The sequence below is a fragment of the Mirounga leonina genome, unplaced genomic scaffold, assembly GCF_011800145.1.
Source record: "Mirounga leonina isolate KUSES-001 unplaced genomic scaffold, KU_Mleo_1.0 Mir_414, whole genome shotgun sequence".
NCBI lineage: Eukaryota > Metazoa > Chordata > Mammalia > Carnivora > Phocidae > Mirounga > Mirounga leonina.
The window spans coordinates 1-14,527 of NW_023270735.1; the positions used below are offsets into that span (position 1 = coordinate 1).

General features: G+C 45.7%; 2 protein-coding genes across 2 annotated transcripts; one reads left to right on the forward strand and one right to left on the reverse strand.

The window, feature by feature from the left end:
* Positions 1 to 464: 464 nt before the first annotated feature.
* LOC117998456 (diphosphoinositol polyphosphate phosphohydrolase 3-beta) lies at positions 465 to 1,161 on the reverse strand. The gene has a single exon (XM_034987228.1). It carries the CDS (start codon positions 957 to 959, stop codon positions 465 to 467), a length of 495 nt encoding a protein of 164 aa, XP_034843119.1. The 5' UTR covers positions 960 to 1,161.
* A 12,251-nt stretch (positions 1,162 to 13,412) lies between these two features.
* LOC117998457 (small integral membrane protein 8) lies at positions 13,413 to 14,010 on the forward strand. Its single transcript, XM_034987229.1, has one exon. It carries the CDS (start codon positions 13,444 to 13,446, stop codon positions 13,735 to 13,737), a length of 294 nt encoding a protein of 97 aa, XP_034843120.1. The 5' UTR covers positions 13,413 to 13,443; the 3' UTR covers positions 13,738 to 14,010.
* Positions 14,011 to 14,527: the final 517 nt, after the last annotated feature.

The following is a 14,527-nucleotide window of genomic DNA, read 5'->3' on the forward strand; positions in this document are numbered from 1 at the left end:
AAAATTAAAGAAGCCACGCAACAACCAAGATGTTCAGATTTTAAAGGTGTTCAACTACAAAACAAACCACAAGATTGGTACCAAAACGCACACGTGCACACACACACACACGTGTGTGCAATGTAATAAAACAAACCACAACGTGTACGTACACGCACGCTAAAGGCTGGGCAAGCACTTAAGGCACCTTAAAAAAAACCCCAAAACCCATGTGGTTTAGGATTACCGAAATCTGTTACAGTGCTACCACGCAGCGCTTTTCAAAGCATCTGAAAAACGTGCAAATTGTCTGAAAACAGTGCCTGGCAGCTGAGACAGTTTGCAAGCGTGATTCAGAGGTCTGCCAAGGAAACAAAAGAAGCCCCCCTCCTCCCCGTGAGACCGCACGAGGAGCGAGAGGTGCTCCGGGCACTATTTATTCTAAGGTAGGCGGAAAGCAGAAGTCTGTGCAGGAGCGGTACGTACTAGGGGTCGCTCGGTGGCACCGACGGGGCCACGGAGTTTCCATTGGTTGGGGAACCGCCCAGCTTTAGTTTTTCCAGATATTCGGCGTGCACGGGCTTGTGGCACTGGAGAACCTTGATCGCATCTTCGATCTTGAACCACTCTCGCTTCCTCCCAATGCTAACCGAATCTTCCCAATCCTCCAGAATCTCAGTGACAGTCAGTACGTACACGTAGGTTCTGTGCTTGCGGTCTTGGTTCTGTTCGAAAATGCCCAGGAGCCGGCCTAACTTCCCCTTGACTCCCGCCTCTTCGTACACCTCTCGGACTGCCGCACCGCCCGGCTCCTCCTCGGGCTCCACGCCCCCGCCCGGCACGATCCAGCGGTCCGGGTACCGACTGCTACTCACTAACAGCACCTCGTCCTCGCGCTCGCTCCGGAAGCAAAGGCACGCCGCCCGCTTCTTGAACCCCTCCGGGTCGTAGGTGCGCGTCTGGTTCGGCTTGCACTTCATCCTCTCAGAGGCCGCCAGCTCTCGCCGCTCGCTGCTGCCGCTGCCGCTGCCGCTGCTGCTACTGCTGCTGCTGGGGTCGCGGTTGCCGCCGCCGCCGCCGCCTGAGGTGCCTGGGAGAGAAAGGGCCGAGGAGAGGTGCAGGGAGAGAAGGCGCTCCAGGAGTGAGCCCCGGGAGCCCCGGGAGCCCAGGGGAAGATGAGGCGGGGGCGGGGGCGGGCGAGGTACGTCAGTCAGTTCGTCCCTCGTGCGGGCTGGAGGGTCCCGAACGCAGCCGCCTGAGTGGCCGAGGCGCCGCCGCCCCCGCGCCCGCCCCGCTGCCTCCCCTCCGCCCCCGCGCGCCGCCGCCGCCGCCGCCGCCGCCGCCAGCGGGTCCGCCGCTCCGCACACCGCCCACCCGCGGCTCCCGCGCGCGCCTCCCTCCCTCAGCCGCCGGCCGGGGGTTGAGCGAGGTGAGGCGCATTCGCGTGCGCGTCCGCGTCCGCGTCCGCCTCCCGATTCACGTGCGCGTTCACGTTGCAGGGCGAGGGGCGGGGGCGGGGGTCTCGCGGCTCCCGCAGCGCGCGCGGCGCCTTGGGCCCACTGCGCAGGCGCCCCGCACTTCCCAGGCTGGAAATGTCTTTCCCCGCGGAGGTCAATTCCCGCGTTGTGACCGGGGCCAAGATCGCTTCCACGTGGGCCCTTGAGGTGCACTTGGCTGTGGCGTGGCCAGACCTTTCTCCTCATCCTCCCCGGCAGGTTGTACGAAACACATACCCTTATTTTACAGGCGGTAAGGTCGAGGGCATCATCATTGCCCATAATGAATGCTACCGCCTTATGTTTAGGAGGGCCCGGGGTTGTCGAAATGATCCTCAGTATTCTTGGCAAAACGGTACCTAATCTTTGCTTTTAGTTCTTGAACAGGTTTGTCCACCTAAAAGGTGAAACAGCCGGTTATAGTTTATCAGCAAAATGGGTTGATTTGGGTGTAGCAGAGGAATTGCAGTTTGGGGCAGGCAAAGTATGGCACCCCATAGGCCAGTCTGGAGATCAGACCAGAGGAACTTCTTCTCTAGGGAAAAGGAGGCAGTTGGGGGAGATTGCTGTGAAGGAAATGTCCATTGGAGGAGAGCGACAGTTCGAGGTGCTGACGTTTTTCTCATGGGCCCCGTTGTGGTATTTTCCTGTTGGCTGAGCTTGTTGCTGGGCGAGGAGAAATTCTTCCTTCCTCCTGCTGGAGTAGGAAAGTAAGCTGCTTCCTGGGGGGAATGCCAGGCACCCTTTGTCCTTGTTGGGGTCTGCAGTTAACTGCAGTGGAAGGGCATGAGAGGTCCCCCAGCTAGCCACCCAACTCCATTTTAAATGAGGTTTCCTTGATTCGGGGTGGCAGGTTCTTGGCCTTGCTGGGCATGTTGGCACAGCCCATAACTTAACACTTCTCTTGAACTCCTATTGACCTCTTACCTAACCTCTGTTCCTCAGTTTCCTAGAGTAAACTTCTCGCCTACTTCTTTCAGCCCTTGGCACTTGGAGTCCTATTCACCCAACAGCTGCAGAACCTACCCAGGTTGCCTTTTACGAAGTCCCAACAATCTTCACCCTCCACACACTTCCACCCTTCTCTCTCTTTCTCATTGGTAGGTACTGCTTCGGGTTTTGGAAGACATGCCTATAGAAATCCCTTCATGTTTCTCATGAGGCTCCTGGTGTGGGACTCCAGCAAGGCCACTTGGTGCTCTCTCACCACCTCTCTGTTTGGTCATGCTGTCCTCTTGGCCAGGACGTGGCCCATCACAGCCAAAAAGTTAACAAGCAAAAGCCTTCCCTCACCTTTTCATTTTTTCTTACTGTTTCCCTGCTCTAACAGTAGCCTTATAGAGAAGACCTCTGATGTCCCCTAACTTTTGCCATACTGCAGCCTAGGCATCTTTGTCTCTCTCTTCCCCACAGGCCCTCTGCTGGCATCAAGCAACCAGGATCATGAAAACCCCTTTTCCAGTGAAATAATCCCTCATCAAAGGGAAGTGGAATCTGAAATGTAAGTGCAAAGGACTTTTTTTTTTTTTTTTAGAGAGAGAGAGGGAGGGAGGGAGAAGGAGAGCATGTGAGCGGGAAGGGGGGGGCAGAGGGAGGGAGAGAGAGAGAATCTTAAGCAGGTTCCACGCCCAGTGCAGAGCCCCATGAGACCCTGAGATCATGACCTGAGCCAAAATCAAGAGTCGGACACTTAACCGACTAGAGGCACCCAGGTGCCCCAACAGCCCAATTCTTAAATAACAAGTGAGATCAGCTTCCCAGGGTCTGCTCTCCTCCATGTCTACCCAGAATAGCTCATAAAAACGATCCTGTTCCCAGTGGCAACAGACACGTGCAATATCTAGAGGATAATAGGACGAAAATGTGTGGGTTGCATAAGAAGAAAATGATAAAGTGGAGACATAAAGAGAATGACTTCAACCACTAGAGATACTACTAGTGTTGACCATATTTTAATGGTATATGGATGATCAAAGAACAGTTGATGGAATGTGACAGCCTGCAATTAAAAACAAAGTAGGAACGTAGATATTTACAGGCTGTATTCCTCAGTGTGTCTAATATACAAATACACAAATGATGTTAAACGACTAGAAAAAATTCCATTACAATCAGGATCTAGGCAAATGTACCTATTATCACCAGTATTACTAACTTTTGCTTTAGATGGTCTTTCCGGTGTAAGGAGATTGTAAAGAGAAAAAAAAGCATTGTTTTAGTAAAGAAGACAAAATTTTCATTATTTCCAAATGATATGACTATCTTCTTGGGAAAAGCCTAAGAAATGAGTAAAAATGAATTCCCTTCAATGGTAGAAGGAAGTGTTAATAGTTAAAGCAGCAATGCCAGCAGTAATCACATAGAAAATATAATGGGGGAATGATGGCCTCCACAGTAGCAATATCAACCACCACACAGTAAATAAAATACCAAGGGATCCTGAACAATATAGTTAGGACATTGGAGTCGAAAATGATAGAGCTCGGACTCAGCTTGGAAAGATGGCTTGGATGAATCAAAAGGAACTCTAGCAAGGCTGGGAAGTGGGGCTGGTGACTGCGGGGAGGAGTGGCCCAACCAGGCCCCAGCCACATCACAAGTCTCCAGTTAGCACGGAGTTTGTCCTCGTCTTACCAGAGGGGACGCTTCCCAGTCTAGGCCATCACTTCCCCATCAGATGATGCCTATGCAGTAGGTCTCTGCTGGGGGCATATTCTTTGGAAGGGAGAGGAATAGCAACATCATGATACGGAAAGAGGTGCGGGCTGGATTCCTGCTGGCAGAATCATGGCACATTTCTGGATGAGGGGATCCACAATTTACAGGTATGGTACAATGCCAGGGAAATTTCAAACTGGTCTTTTTTGGCAGAATTTCATAAAATAATTTTATTATTCACCTGGTAGACTGATAACAGGGCAAGATAGCTATGACTTTTTCTACGGAAGAGTAAAAGTCATTTTTGAGAGACTGGCATTCATTCTCCTGTCTGGTTCACCCATAGTTAAGTATTTCTCTAATGAAGAACGGGGTCATTTCACAAACTACTGTAACAGTCGACTGTTACAGTAACAACTGTATTTTGCACTGTGCCTGCCTGTATCTCCTCCCACATTGCCCTTGGCGATGGAATTGCTTTGTTCACTGGAACACTAGCAAGTGTGAAGCAAGCAGAGAATTGAAAAGTGCTTGCACACCAGGGTTTGCCCTCTCTTGCTGCTCTTGACACAAGAGAACAACCATGTGAAGAAGCGTGGGTTAGGTGGATGATGAGAGACCCAGGGCCCATGCATCCCCTCCACCACAGCTGACAGTGAACCAATTGCCAGAAATGTGGGTGAGACTGTCGTGGACCATCCAGCCCCCAGAGCAGAGCCAGGGGCACTGACTACAGATGCATAAGCAAGCCTTCTGAGAACAGCAAAAGGACCTCTCAGCTAAGCCCAGCTGAGATTATTGTCCTGCAGAATTGTGAGCAAAAGAATTGGTTGCTTAGAGTCACTACATTTTGGGTGGTTTGTTGTGCATCAAAAACTGGCTGGCACAACCGGTCACTGCCACCCATCAAAATCCAACCAAAAATGGGAGAGCGAGAAAATAACTGTTCATGGCAGAAATGTAACCTCTGCTTGCAAAGGTTGACTGTGGACTTTCCCTGGAGTCTTAAGGGAAGGGATGAGGTTAAGACATGAGGTATTTGGCCAGTAGAGTCTGTGTGCCAAGGCCTGTATTGATCCCTGCATCCTGTTTAACAGCCCATTAAGTCTTAACGAGGAGGTTACTATTTGCAGTTCATCGAAGAGAAGACTTAGAGTGGAGTTTGTATATGATTTCAGGTCTTCATGTCTCTACAGCCTGTGCTCTCCCAACATCGCCGTGTCTTGTCAAAAGGATTATTTTTATCAAGAGCTATGGTTTGTTGTGTCAGTTTTTTTTTTTGAATGATGTTCAGAGTTGACTTGTTACGTAAGGTGTTCATTTGCTAAGAGTCACTGGGTTCAAAGAAAGGTATTTTCCGTCTGGATGTTCTTCTCCTTACAATCTAGTGAAAAGAACACCTGAGTGCCTAGCTCACGGCCATCAGTCAAGTGTGTCACCTGGGCATGTTACTTGAGAACGCGAAGTTCAGTATCTTCTGCACACATAAAATGGAATTAAGTGATGCAGTAGAGAAGTTATTCTGTTTTGTCATCACTCTAGGCATTGATTTTGAGCTATTGATGGTCTGATTGGTTTTACGCACTTAATATTTACCTACCAACAAACCTGAACAATGAGTATCAGAATCCCCTTCAACAGATTAAGAAACAGGCTGAGATGTGCTTAAGTAAGACAGTAAGTGAGGGAGCTGAGGTTCACACCTTGGTCTGTGGGACTCCAAAGGTAATCCTCTTCCTTTCTCTCTGAGACATGTCGTGTATGTTGAGAGTTGCTGACATGCACGGTACATGCCATTCCTGTGGTACAGACGTCTTCCTTTCTCATTTTTTTTTTTTTTTTACTACCGGGAAGACCCAGGCACCAGGAGAACATAGCTTCTGTGGAATGTTCTAATGCTGAGGGGAACTGCTGTGAGACCAGCAAGTCTGATACATGTTTCTGCCTTTTTTCTAGAGTAGGCAGGAATAGGCAGATTGGAAAGTGACAGCGCAGTGACATTAGAAGCATCTTCGTGGGACGTCGAGCACCTGACTTAGGTGAGATGGTGGATTACAATTCTAAGAGAGAGGAGCTCTCCAGACAGCTGTTACCTGGGATAGAGAATGTTACAGAACTTCCCAGAGCCTTTTAGCACTCACAGCTGGAACCAGCTTTCGGGAGAGTGACTGCAACATACCTGAGAGGATTTCAGGATCTAGTAAAGGGAAACAGTCAGGTGAAGTGATTTTAGTCGTAGTCAATGAGAGAAAATACGGTGTTTTGCAAACCACATGACCTAGGATTTCAATCTGGCGCTCTCGAGTAGTTCTGCAGCCTGAAGCAAGGGAATATCTCTGACTGTATTATTTCTCCTCTGTAACATGGGGATTCTACAAGTACCCACCTCATTAACCTCCCCTCGCCTGAAAAGGCTTTCCTGACCATGGGTGCTCACGCTCCCCGTACACTAGGACTCAGTTACCCCCCTCATTTTTTCTTTTCCAGGATCCCTTGACGCTAGTTCTGTCGTCGCTCGAATCAAGGAGCTCTGTAATGATTGGCCAGCATGTTTGTAAGCAAGTAAGTCAGTCAAAGGCCTGGCGCCAGCCTGAAACATGCTTATTCTCCCTGAGTCAGCCCAGTGCCTGGAACTTGGTGTCCAGGAAGGATTCAAAATATATTGTTTGAGTGTAAGAGTATGACGGAAACTCCATGGATCAACGGCCAGTGATTATTGTACCTGTTAATGGTTTAGTAGTGATATAAAATGAAAGATGGGTGAACAGAGGCATCTGCGTATATCTTTTCACTTGCAGAAGTGGGGTGGGTTGTGTCTTTCAAATCACTCTGCACATGTCCCCCCAATTCGTTGCTTTGTGTATCTTAGATACTCTGTTTTTCCCTCCATCATAGAACTGGCTCCGTAGGGCATCTATACTAGATAATTCAGTAAAATCTTCCCCAATACAAAGTGATCAGAGCAAAGAGTATGTCTCCAGTTTTTCCCTTTGAGTAATGAGTGAATCACAGGGTGACTACAGGCCTTTTACTTTTGTGATTTTGTGAGTCATGGTAGAGCTGTGCAACCCAGGGTGTGAACACAAAGCTCAGTGGATCTCAAGTCCAGGTGAGTGCTTCCATTCTCTCCAAGAGGCAGCACTCCTTGATTTCTTCTGCTTCTTTGGTCACTCCCTCTAGTTCCCTGACTGCTGTGTCTCTCCTTTTCACTGACATTGTCCCCGTACATACTTCTCATTCAGCACCTAAACCATTTCTAGTGCTCTTCTGTTCATGTGTCAGAGTCAAATGCTAAATCCACAGGAAGGTCTACAAGCCCCCGCCACCCCCTATTATATATTGCTAAGTGCACTCCCCTTTTCCACCCCACCCCATATTCCTGATCCCCTTTACCTTGGCCTGAATTATCACCTGCCAGACTATGTTATTTACTTCTTTGTTATGCTTATTTCTTATTTCTCTCCCCCCCCCATCATAACTCCTGCTTGAATAGAAGCTCCTTGATCTTAGGGATCTTTGTCTCTTGCCCACTGATATATGTGAAGCAGCCCAGAACATAGCTGAGCACACACTGTAGTCATCCAGACCACATCTGTTGATGGAATGGACTTGTCTGTCTCCTTTGCTGCGTTGTGACACCCTTGAGGGCAAGGACCATGTTTCCTTGGTCTTTGTCAATCCACCATCCAGATCAATTTCTGATACAAGTGGAAAGGCATTGCTGCATATCTGTTGAATCGATTAGTTAATCGTTTGAAAGTGACACTGATAGGGAAAACATTCTGTTTCCAGACTGCGCTTATTCTAGGAGGTGCTGTCGGTGTTAGCACCAGGTATGTATCAGCTGCCATGCGAGCTCTGCTAGTCAGCTGGGAGATGTTTGAGGGCTGAAGTCTGACTCCCTTTTGTGGATCCATCCTAGGGCTGGCACTGTTCTTCCTGCACAACAGGATTTAGAGTGGTGTTTCGGATAGCCGTTCATCACCTGATGACTGGATCTGTGCAGGACTTGTACCATAATTTACATAATATATATTAAAATAAAGCTGTATCTTTGGGAATAAAACCTAGTTATATAATCGAACAGATTAAATGAAAGCAATTTACTGACAGGGTTGAAATAAATGTTGAGGCTCATGTGAAGTAATAGTGCACATAATGATGGGCCCTACACTAGGCTCTTCATCGATGTTTCCTTTAGTCCTAATAAGAATGCTTCAAGGAAATCCTGTCATTCCCATTTCACAAGGGAGGAGGATATTGAGATCAAGGACATCGTGGACATTGCCCAGGATCTGAAAGCTGGTAGGTAGATACATGAGGTGGAAACTCAGGGCTCATTGATGACAACACCCCAGAAAGTCTGCAGTGTAGGCTGACCCCGCTTAACCTGCCCCCAGCAGTCCTGTCTGCTTCCCCTTCCATTTTCCACTGAACAGCTCTCCACTGTCTCATCCTGTCTCCCACCGTTTCAGAAGCTCTTCATCCCAGAGATCTTTCCCCTGTTCTTTTGGCCCAATGTTGATATATTCGACACTGATTCTGGCTGCGGCAGAGGAAAGATGACTGTTTGGAGTCCTTGTGAAGGAATAGAGTAATTGTTATTTACCAGTCCTTCATGACTTTTGATGATTGTGGATCCTGAGGAGGGTCCTTCGTTGCAGAGCTGGTTTCCTTGTGTGAGAATCCTGTTTTTGGCAGGAAGCCCTTCCCTTCCACTGAGGCATCAAACCTCCCCAGGAGGGGAGATCGCTCACTTGTCAATGACGCTGCGCACCCACGGGCCCAGGCACCATGAGACCAGTTCCCCCAGAGGCAAAACAGGTTTCTCAGGGCCACCAAGCTGTTCCACACATTTCACAGGCTCCTTAGACAAAGACAACAAGGCACATACAACCGATGTTTGGTATCAATTTGGGAAAAGGAAAATGGCTGCCTTCCTTCTTTCACAGTAAAAGCTTCGAGTACCCCCCAATAACATCAGCCTGTTCTGGAAAGATGCACCATTACATTAGTGAGCACCATGGTAGAGTAGCTATGACCAAAGGTTCTGAGCCAGGCATTATTCTCTGGAATTTGAGATTGATAGGAAGGCAGCTTTTCCTTTTCTTGTTTTCCATCTTCTTTTGGGTTACCTATTTCAAGGCAAGTTTGAAAATTAGTGTTTTTTTGAGAAGTTCTCTCAAAATCCAGTGGTAAATCTCCTAGTAGAGGATACCAATGAGACTCTTAGTTTCTGAACTTCACCTTAACTTTGATCAAATAGCTTTTTCTAGCAGCCTACATCTCAAAAGAAGTATCCTAGATTTGTTGCTCTGGATGAACTTCCTGATGTATGTAATTCCCCAAATCCTCATAGAGGAATCCTACGTGGTTTTTTGTTTGTTTTTTAACTACTGTATCAGAAGAGATCATAAAAGCTCTTTGAGGGCCTACCATGTTTCAGGTATTTTGCATATTTTGCTGATGACTTTCATAAAATTCCTATGACATAAGTACCATTATTCCAGTTTCACAGATGAGGACATTGAGGCCCAGAAGGATAGATACGTTGGCCCTGACCCATGGCTAGAAAGTGGCAGAGTTGAGATTTAGGACTGCTGTCACAATCCATTGCCTGCATTGGCCAGCGTATACTGACATTAAAAAAAGAATGAGGGGCGCCTGGGTGGTTCAGACGCAGTTAAGCGTCTGCCTTCGGCTCAGGTCGTGATCCCGGAGTCCTGGGATCAAGCCCCACATCAGGTTCCCTGCTCAGCGGGGGCTGCTTCTCCCTCTCTCTCTCCCCCTGTGTGCTCGTGCTCTCTCTCTTTCTCTCTCTCAAATAAATAAATAAAATCTTTTTAAAAAATACCTGTGTTTTTGAAAGTCATCCAATGTAAATTAAAATATTCTCTACCATTGCTTTGTTATCACCCTATTTACTTTTAGACTTTTGCTCTCGCTACTAATGCTTTTCCTTTCCATGAAATACCAAGTTTATAACACTGTAGTCAGGGTGGTGGATATGGAAACGCATATACATGACTAAGTCCTAGGAATTGTTGCTGTAAGCCATATTGTGTGCTGAAAAGTATGCTATGTGCTATGTAGAGGCACATGGACAAATGGACCAGATTTCTATTCCTCCAATACCTCCTAGCTTCTAGAAGGACTTACATGGCACCTGATCCTCAAAAGCCACAAATATGGTAGTGATGTAGGAGACATCTGTACCACCTGCACATTGGAAGTGGGTGTTCTTGCTGTCAGTGTTTCTTTATGAAATAGATGACTTCAGCAAACCTTCAGCAATGCCTCCCGTGTGTCCTGTAGTCTGCTTCATACCGGATGTGCAAAGAACAAATCATGGTCCTGGCACTTAAGTGCCTCACAGGAAAACAAGCAAAAACGGAATATAATTTGTGAATTAGAAGTGTCCACAGGATACATTTGCAGTGCAGGAGGGGGAAAGGGGAAGAGGAGACAAAGAATTGGACTGAGGAAGAACAGAGGCAATAGGAACAGGAGTCAGATCAGGGGAACTGAGTCCTCGTGACTATGAACGTGGATGCCTGTACCTGAAAATTCTAGACTCTGGGCACTCACAGACGTGATCCCATGTCCCTGAAATTTATAATTTTCACCAAAACAGTAATCACATGACCAGTCTTCTCTTTATTAATTAATTTCTCCAGTTCAATTTCTTTACAGGTGTGATTTCTGTATATTCATCACTCTGTATTTGTAAAGCCTAGGGGAATTTCAAAACTTCTCCCACTGAGAGGACATTTCGGAAACTGAAAGATTATTAGAAAGTCCAACACGGATTAGGAGGCAGGAGGTCCGCAATACACTCATCCTGGAAGCTATTGAACTTAGGCAATGGGATGAAAGTCAAAATCTGTATGTACCACACACTTTAGTAGGCTCTGGGATTAGAGGGATCATTCAAGCTGATCCAGCCGTCTTAGTACCGAAAATCAGAGGCAGATCTTAACCCCAGTGGTCTGTAAAGATTTGTCAAGATTGCTCATCAAGGAAGTGTTTTACACACACACACACACATTTAATAAATTAGAATTCTGGAATTCAGCTAGGATTATAGAGTGTTGGAGCCAGTCTGTCTGACTCTAAAGCCTCAAAGAATGTCCATGACACCTGACCCTTTTTCTTTTTTAAAGATTTATTGATTTTAGAAAGAGAGGGGGGGGGAGGGGCAGAGGGAGAGAGAGAATCCTAAAGCAGGCTCCCCACTGATCGTGGTGCCCGTTGTGGGTTTTCAATCACAGGACCTTGAGATCATGACCTGAGCCAAAACCAAGAGTCAACTGCTTAACCAGCTGAGCCACCCAGGTGTCCCCGGACCTTTTTCATAATAATTTTTTTCAATTTAACTCAGAGCCCTTATCTGCAATTCCCCTGACTGTGCATTTCTGTTGTTGCCCTGTAAGATATCCTTGGAACTGAATGTTCTGCTTTATCTTAAGGGCAGGGACTGAATGGGCAGCTCCTGCTTGCAACTCCTTCACACTAAGTATGGCACGCATCTTATCGGGAAATGTCCTCATGGTTACTGTGACAATTCAAGCTGTCCGTTCTTGCCTCTATATTGCGATTAATCTTCACTACATGAGAATTAGAATTCTCTGCATTGTGACTTTGGCTGTGCTTATTTTAACTTGCACCTTAGAGCTACATGTGGTTATGGCTGGGGCAGAAACTGTCCCCTTCTCTCCAGTAAGTTGGATAATACAGAGTTACCTTAACCACAACAGATTCAATATGCTAATAGCATAAATACCTGATACCAGTTTTCTATTGTTGCACAACAAATTGCCACAAATTTAGCATCTTAAATCAACCCCTATCTATTATTTCAGTTGCTGTGAGTCAGATGTGTGGCACGGATCTAGTGAGTTCTCTGCTTAGGGTCTCAAAGGGCTGAAATCAAGGAGTCAGTTAGGCTGGAATCGTACCAGCAGGCTCTGGAGGGGAAGCTATTTCCCAGCTCATCCAGGTGGTTGGAGGAATTTAGCACTCATGGTGCAGGATGTTGTCGGGGCTGCTGTCAGATTCTAGAGGCTGCCTGTACTTCTCCTTGTGTGGTTCTCCATCTTCAAGCAAGCAGTGGTGTGTCAAACCCTTCTTGTGCTTCACATCTCTCTTGCTTCCCCTTCTGCTGCTGGCCAGAGAAAACGGTCTGCCTCTAAAGAGCTCCTGTGATGAGGCTCTTTTGGATAATCTCTCTATTTAAGGTCAATTGTTTAGTAACCTTCATTACACCTATAAAATCCCTTTAGCCATGTAACTGAACACAAATATGCACAAGATAATTCATCTTATTCATGGTATCTGAGATTATGGTGGGAAATCTTGGGAGATCAGTTTTAGAATTCTACCAACCACAACCTTTAATAACCATCACTTAATTATTTATGAAAACCTTTTGTGCCCTGATTGTTTGAATCCTGTGAACATAACGCCCCCTCTTTACTGAGTTATATCATGTCATCATGTGGTTGTACTTCAACAAGTGCTTGTGGCTTCACAAGTGTATTAGTCAGAGTTTTCCAGATGAACAGAATTAATAGGCGATATATATATATATATATATTTAGCTCTCAGGACAGAAAATCATACAGGCAGATCTTAACCCCAGTGGTCTGCAAAGACTTGTCAAGATTGCTCATCAAGAAAGTGTTTTACAGACACACACACACACACACACACACTTAATAAACTAGAATTCTGGAAGTCAGCTAGGATCACGGAATGTTGGAACCAGTCTGTCTGACTCTGAAGACTCAAAGAATGTCTTTGACATCAGACCATTTTTCTTTTTTAAAGATTTATTTATTTTAGAGAGAGAGAGAAGGGAGGGCCAGAGGGAGAGAGAGAATCCTAAAGCAGACTCCCCACTGATGGTGGCGCCTGTCGTGGGGCTCGATCCCCGGACCCTGAGATCATGACCTGGGCCAAAACCAAGAGTCAACTGCTTAACCAACTGAGCTACCCAGCTTCCCCCAGACCCTTTTTCATAATAATTTATTTCAATTTAACTCAGAGCCCTTATCTGCAATTCCCCTGACTGTGCATGTCTATTGTTGCCCTGTAAGTTATCCTTGGAACTGAATGTTCCTCTTTATCTAAAGGGCAGGGACTGAATGGGCAGGTCCAGCTTGCAACTCCTTCGCACTAAGTATGGCACACATCTTACCAGGAAATGTCCCCATTGTTTTATATATATATATAAGAAATAGGCAGAGCTGAGAGGACGCGCAGGGGAGGTGACCTCGTGACAGGTAATAAATCATCATTAATCAAGAAGATGTCTTCAGCACCGGAATCTCCTGGCTTTAAAAAGGAACCACCCAAAGAGAAAGACTTTCGAAACCCAGGGCTCAGAGGGGTCCGCACAACAACTTTATTTCGAGCTGTGAATCCAGAGCTCTTCATTAAACCTAACAAACCTGTAATGGCTTTCGGATTGATAACCCTTTCACTTTGCGTGGCGTATATTGGTTATCTACATGCAACACAAGAGAATACAAAGGACCTATACGAAGCTGTTGATAGTGAGGGACACAGTTACATGAGGAGGAGAACATCTAAATGGGATTAATAGTGCTGGATACCGCAGATGGAGCTTCGTAAAGGGCTCTGAAATCTTTGAAGGAAAGACTTTGTGAGTGCCTAGTATCAGCTTCTTGTTCTGGAACATGTTGATGAGGAGAGAAGGTAGCAGTTGCAGCCAGGCCTTGAGGCTGCAGTCCTTACCTCATTCTTTCTCCACAGCGGGAGCTTCTTAATATTGTTCTTTTATTAAGTCCTCGTATCAAAGTGCCAGGAAAATGGAAATCATTTTGTTAATTATTAAGTTCTATATAATAAAAGTACCCAGCGCTAAAAAAAAAAAAAAAAAGAAATAGATAAACTTGTTATAGATATATTGTTTATATATAAAATATATTAAAATGTATTTATTTTATATAATATTTGTATATTTATATATAATATAAGAAATAAGTATAATATGTGTGTTTATATACTATATATTATATAATATATATTGTTTATATATAAAATATATAATACTGTTTTGTGCATGGGTAGATATGTAGAGAGATATATATATTTATAGTTCTATATACCAGGAAATGTCCTCATTGTTTTATACATATATATAAAACATTGTTTTATACACATATAGTTATATATTTATATATATAAAACCTTGATAAATATATATATACATATATATATTTAGACAGAGAGAGAGATTTATTATAATGAATTGGCTCAGATGATTATGGGGTCTAGGAAGACCAAGATCTGTGCCAGCAAGGTGGAGAGCCAGGAGAGCTCTGGTGTAGTTCCAGTCCAAACCGAAAGGCCTGAGAACCAGGAGAGGC

Excerpts from the sequence above, each read along its gene's own strand:
- LOC117998456 (XM_034987228.1), bottom strand. The coding sequence starts at position 959 with ATGAAGTGCAAGCCGAACCAGACGCGCACCTACGACCCGGAGGGGTTC.
- LOC117998457 (XM_034987229.1), top strand. The coding sequence starts at position 13,444 with ATGTCTTCAGCACCGGAATCTCCTGGCTTTAAAAAGGAACCACCCAAA.